We start from the raw sequence: 6,564 nt of genomic DNA, 5'->3' as shown, positions 1-6,564 counted from the left end.
GTCTCATGTCATTTTCATACCCATTGTACCCATGGTCCTCTGTAAAAAAAAAAAAAAAATTAATAAAATAAAAAACCTTCAAGGATATGATGAAAAAGAAAGAAAACAATGACCATAACATATTTATTGATGAGGAGTTATTAATGAATCATTAAATTCCAATGTTAGTTGAATCATAAACATGCGTGGACACCAGTAAACCATTAATTCAAGAGTTTTAAACCTTACCAGTGGATGTACACCGTAGTGTAAAGTAGACTCCTCAGAACCATTTATTTATTAGTTATGAATATTAATAATCTGCATAATAAAGTGTACTGGAGACAGTAATGAGCCTAAACACAAACACCCTGAAATCTCACTATAATCATCTGTTCTTGCTTCATCGTGAAATAAAAATAGCTTAAATTTAAATAAATATGAATATTTATTAAGCATTTGTAACGTGAGTTAAAAAAGGCTCACTATTGGGCAGATATTATAAGTCACCATTTTTAGACTTTTAATACATTTACAACAATGTGACCAGATTTCTTGGCTTCTGTATACTCTAATTAATAATTATTATGATGTTTTCTAGCTGGTTTTAATACAACCACACTATAAATAGGTAAATAGTAACCATTGCAAATAGCAAACAAATCAAAACAGTATTTTAACAAAAACACATGACAAAATAAATATCTAAATCTGCATATTTTTCATCATTTGTCCTTGTGTGTTTACGTCATATCACTAATATTATTAGTAAACAAAGAATTAGTAAATTAGTATTATTGGTAAATAAAGAAGGTCAGTGGAAGAAGCTTGAAGCCACAATAACTGAACAACATGTTGTCTATAAATTAACATTCAGCTGAAAAGCATTATAATAAAACACGGTTGTTTTTGCAGTGTGTTTGCAGGCTCTTCTGAACATGATATTAAAGTATTGCCCATGTATGAGTGAATTTTTAGAGATGGTTTATTAAAAACACCTTTTGAAATAAAGGTCTGATCCATGTGTTTAGCTGCTGGAACTTTTCATCAGAGTACATAACTACTTTTTAATTTCTGTCAATGAAGAACAGCGTTTTTATAAAATAATGAATTTTCTTGATAATAGTTACTGCATCTGTCAGCAGGCTGTCAGCCAAACCCTGAAGGATCCCACAGGACATGCCAAAATTAAAAAGAGGAAATGATGAATTTGATTCTCACAATTTTGGCAGTTATACTGAACTCATCTAACCTAACAACATCTGAAGAGTTGAATGAATTGCTCATAAATATACATTGTTTAATTTGAAACTCCTCTTGCTCGTTCAGTACTCAAATAGTTGTATTAAAACATAACTTTGGAAACACACTTTTGCAGAGGTTTATTGATATAAACATTCACACATCAGTTAGGAAATACTGATGTTTTAACAGCTTAGTACATGTACAGTTCAGCTCAGCATGTGATTTACTGTGAACAACACTGAGAGATGCTCGTGCTGATGTTTGACATCTGGTAATGAGACTTTTAACGATAGAAGAGCAGCACGGCGGATTGAGTGAGATGTTTAGACACTTGCTTCAGAGCAGTGAAGTCTCCACACTGCTGATGGTCTGAGAAAAATCCTCCTCCGCCGATGCAATACTGCAAAACACACATACATCAGTCTGATAGCTTTGTAATGTGATTTGTTTAGACTAAAAAACCATGACTTACATGTTGAGGATTGCATTCAGTAGGTTTAACTCCAGAGCACATGGCCACAGCTGCTTGATCAGCGTTAAACACTCTGAAGGTGATGAAGCCGGACTCAAACTCCTCTGAGATAAACAGAACAAACATGGTTTGTACCCAGTATTTCTGCGTATGCATGTTCTCTATGCCATATAGAGTTCAATACTTCCAACAGATGGTCCATATAAGTTTGCAGTTGAATCTTTGTCTCCAGTATCATACACCACCGGACTGCTGGGTCCCATGTCGCTCTTACACTGTCCTGCTCCAAACCTCACAGGGTATTTCTGTTCAAACAGTCATGCAAAATTGCAAAACATTTCATTTTTAATTAAAGTGTTCTTAAAATTAAGTGTTCATTTTTGTGGTTTTATAAAAGTAAAAAAAAAAAAAAAAAAAAACGTATGCATGTTTTTTGTGAAACAAGTTTTGATCTTTAGAATATTTGGTAATACTTTACTTAAAGCCCTTATGCATTGTACTTTCTAAAGGTGTAACAATGAATATACAAGTATTATAATGTATTGTGATCATACAATAAAGTGCATTACAGGGCATACTTAAAACTAATTTTATAATGCATTATATAATAATAACTATTTAATTTTTGCTGTTTTTTGATTTGTGTCATCCAATCCAACTGTCCACAAGATACTAGATCATTTCTTGTCAATCATCAGTGTTTTTATATATATATATATATATATATATATATATATATATATATATATATATATATATATATATATATTTCAGTTCACTGAGACTGTAAGTAGCTTTTCTGCACTTTTATTTCAGTATGCACATCCTCTTTAAAGTAGAAGTACATATGTGCTTGGTGAATTTTATGTGTTTCACCTTGAATAAGTGGTAAAGGTTTCCACCATGCTCTGTGAGGAACTGGCTTTCTGTATGGTAGCGCAGGATAGCAGAAGACGTCCAGCTCTTCAGTTGCTCATTATTGGGAACATGCCACACTGATACGTCTTTTGCAGAGATGTCGTAGTACCCAGGATTCTGTGGGATACGACAGCATTGGGTCGTCAGATTTAAAGCATTACTATCCTCTCAGTGGTGGGCTGAGGTTTTGTGTGGGAATGTACCTTGTAGTCATCACTAGTAGAGCCCTCCGCACTGCCGAATGTTACAGTGTTTGCCCATGTTCCGTCTCCTTCAGGCAGGTTTTGGTCGTTTCCCTGCTGGCTTGACCAGCGATCACCAAGAGAGCACTTCCCTTTGATGTTGTTCTCGTGGACACTGGCCACCAGAGTCCAGCCACCACCGGCTGTGGTCATGTCACAGAAAGCCTGGTAGTATGTACCGCTCTCTGTTGTCAGGATGTACATGCCATCTGAGGAGAAACAGACCCCAGATTTCACTTTAATAAAGAGAAGAACTTGACAGAAAGCATGCCAATGTCCTTACATTTGGACAAATGTGACCCTGGACCACAAAACCATTCATAATGGTCAATTTTTCAAAATAAATAAGCTTTCCATTGATGTATGGTTTGTTAGGAGGACAATATTTGGCTGAGATACAACTATTTGAAAATCTGGAATCTGAGGGTGCAAAAAAAAAAAATCTAAATATTGAGAAAATCGCCTTTAAAGTTGTCCAAATGAAGTCCTTAGCAATGCATATTACTAATCAGAAATTAAGTTTTGATATATTTAAAATAGGAAATTTACACAATATCTTCATGGAACATAATCTTTACTTAATGTCCTAATGATTTTTGGCAATCGTATTTTTAAGTATTTATATTTAAAAGTATTTTTGGCTATTGCTACAAATATACCCCAGCGACTTAAAAAATTCAGTGTGTCTAAACATTTGATTTGTGCTGTGTTTGTATTTTCAGAATGGCTTTAAAAATGCAACTTTGAATAAAACCTAACCTAACTAATTTCACTTCCAGAGTGCTTACCCTGTGAAGCGTTGTTTTTCTCTTTGATATCCAGGCAGCTGCGAGCGAGGGTCCTCAACCTAGCATGATACTTGCCTAATTCAGGGTTTATGTAGGTGCCATTTATGATAATTGGCTTTGCAGTGACAGCTTCCGTAACACTCAGCACTGCAGACAACAAGACAGATGAACTCAAACAACTGTCTCTCAGAAATTGTTAGTAAATTTCACAAATAATTGCAAAGAAATGGCACACTGAGTAAAATGTGAATTTTTTAAAGTAAAAAAGACTGAAATAGTATTTTCTTGTAAAACGTATGATTTATTTGCAACTAAATATTCATAATCATAGTCCACTTACCTGTGTGCCTTAACTGCAAAAGACACATCAGGAAGAAAATGAAGCGTAGCATGGCTCTTGAGTTTTTAGCTGTTCGTTGATGAAGTCTGATGAAGATTTCTCTCTTCTGTTCAGCTTTCATCTCCCATCCGAGCTTATATCTGGAGTGAAACTGACTTATTGTGCAACATTGTGTCAGTGTGTAATCATTAAACATGCAGTCAGCCCAGGGCTGGACTTGAATCAGGGAAATGCCCATTACTGAAACACCAATACATTATCATGTGCTCTGTTTACTTTTGCAGCAACTTATCAGCAATGTTATGGAACATTACATCCATATTTTTCTTCTCGGCATGTGCTTTCACCACAACAAATTACGGGAATGTGCATGTATTTGTGAAAGTGATGAATGCAGTGGATTGTGGGTAGCAAGGGTCTGAGCCACTGGCCAAAAACAGTGTACTGAATCAAATCTGAAAAAGTGAACTTTATACACCCTAATTTCTTCACTGAATGGAATGATAAAAAATAAATAATCTAATGGTGACATCTAAATGAACTGGTTTTAAATCAAAAATCACTGAACAACCTATATTCATTTATATCAAGAAAACAAAATTGTATAGTGTAAATCAGGTAAAAATCAATAAATAAAATAGCTCTTTAATAGTAACAGTTGCAGGTTAACACTTTTTATACTTTGAATGTTTCTTTTTAATGCTAGCTGTTGCCTTTGTCCTTTATTTTGCTTTTCTCCCCTTGCACATGTCCAGAGTGCACAATGATACACCTCGAACATGACATTCGCTTGCACAAGTCTTGTTAACACACTGTGCCATGAATGCCCACCAAGTAAACCAAACCAAGGCCAATGTCCACTGAAATGTTACTGTCTGGCCATTTGTTTCAATATGTTTTATTTTAGGCATTTCCCAATCTCTGATAATGACAGTAATGTGCTAAATTCCCCAAAACAGTGTCTTATCATTTCCATAAAGTGTTTTGGGGAATTTAACTCATCACAGACAATATTAATAGTTGGGCAATACAGTTTGTGAAATATTTGGAAATAATTAAAAATTTGCCTGGTATTAACTGTAAAAAATTTGTTTATTATTATTTTTTTTTCTACCTAGTATGCTTTGATCACAGAACAATTATTATTATTATTATTCTCTTAAATAATTCACTGTTAAAAAAATGATTACTAATCATTTGACACTCATTTGAATCAAAGTACTGTAACTAATGCACTGACATACACTAACCAGCCATTGCAAGTTTTTCAAAGAAAGATGATGTGAAGATAAAATGATCAAATTAAAGATGGTTTATTGGAATTTATTTATGTGCACTGTGAACTGATTTGAGTAAAGTCAGAATTTGATTCTGTATAGTTGATGACAGAACAGGAGTTTTGCGTGTGCTTGAAATATTGTTGAAAATGGTGTTTTCTTCTCTCTTTAATAAACCAACATAAGCTTATTTGCTCTTTCTTTTAATTCTCCCTTTGGTGATCCCATATCCTATCTTGTGTCTTGCCCCTTGTCCTAAAATCAACGTCTAGGTCAGTAGATCAGCTACATGCCCTGAAACACTGGACGTCCTCCTCACTCCCCCACACCACCATATCTCTGTTTATGGATCAGCCAAAGCAGATTGTCTCGAGGCTCTGTCCTCAGGATGAGGTCTGAATCATGTCAGAGGTGGAGTGTTTAAGAGGCTGTGCTCTTGTCTCGACAGGCTCCTGAACACACAAAGGTGATGTGTTGTGTGTCAGTCTTTCTTCATCCTCAGAGGCGACGTGAAGGTCAGCAGCCGGTCAGCAATCTTAGCGATAACACCTTTATTATTTCAAGAGTTTGCCTACTTACATAATCTTCGAAAGATGGTAAAGCAGGTTTGGCTCAGTTAACAGTATTAAATAAAACTCTCCTAAACAGTTTTCTTAACTCAAGGGTCTTGTTGCAGTTGGGCATGTGAATGCTTACAGAACTCAGACTGATGATTATAAAGAGTGAAGTGCAGGTTTACTGTGCTTATCTGTTGTAAAATAAAATTGTATTTTGTTTTAACATTCATTCTTTCATCACAAATGGCAGCCGTTGACTTCCATAGTATTTTTTCCTTGAAATAGTATGAAAGTCAATGGCTACCGTACCTTCTTTTGTGTTCAGCAGATGAAAGAAAAGAAACTCATACAGGTTTGGAACAAGTGCACTTGTGCTGTCACTGGAGTGGTAGCTTTTCAAAAGATACAAATATACACATGTATATGTATAATATAATATGAATAGTACAAACATTTCGGTACTAAAATGTACATTTTTGGTACTAATATGTACCTTTAGGGGTAAATAAGGTACAAAGGTGTACCTTTTGAAAAAGTACTGCCCCAGGCTTTTGTACTTTTTTTTTTTCTGTGAGAAGGTGAGTAAATGATGACATCATTTTAATTTCTGGGTGAAATATCTTTAGGGCTGCATCAGTAAACTGTGACTTACATCCTTGCTTTAGATTTACTGTTAGATTGTGTCTCTCTTTATCTTCATCTTAATGTTTTCTGCTTTCTCATTTATATGTGTGACCCTGGAGCAC

At 34.8% G+C, this 6,564-nt stretch overlaps 1 protein-coding gene across 1 annotated transcript; it reads right to left on the bottom strand.

Moving 5' to 3' along the window:
• Nucleotides 1-1,346: 1,346 nt before the first annotated feature.
• Nucleotides 1,347-4,161, bottom strand: itln3 (intelectin 3). The gene is made up of 7 exons (XM_019115918.2): nt 3,985-4,161; nt 3,645-3,791; nt 2,818-3,065; nt 2,573-2,731; nt 1,881-2,001; nt 1,697-1,800; nt 1,347-1,624 (listed from the first exon to the last, which is right to left on the bottom strand). The coding sequence occupies exons 1-7, from the start codon at nt 4,103-4,105 to the stop codon at nt 1,508-1,510; spliced, it is 1,017 nt and encodes a 338-aa protein (XP_018971463.2). The 5' UTR covers nt 4,106-4,161; the 3' UTR covers nt 1,347-1,507.
• Nucleotides 4,162-6,564: the final 2,403 nt, after the last annotated feature.

This window comes from Cyprinus carpio, chromosome B14, assembly GCF_018340385.1.
Source record: "Cyprinus carpio isolate SPL01 chromosome B14, ASM1834038v1, whole genome shotgun sequence".
NCBI classification, from domain to species: Eukaryota; Metazoa; Chordata; class Actinopteri; order Cypriniformes; family Cyprinidae; genus Cyprinus; species Cyprinus carpio.
Note: the sequence above shows the minus strand (reverse complement) of the source record. Positions and strands in the feature narration are given on the sequence as shown.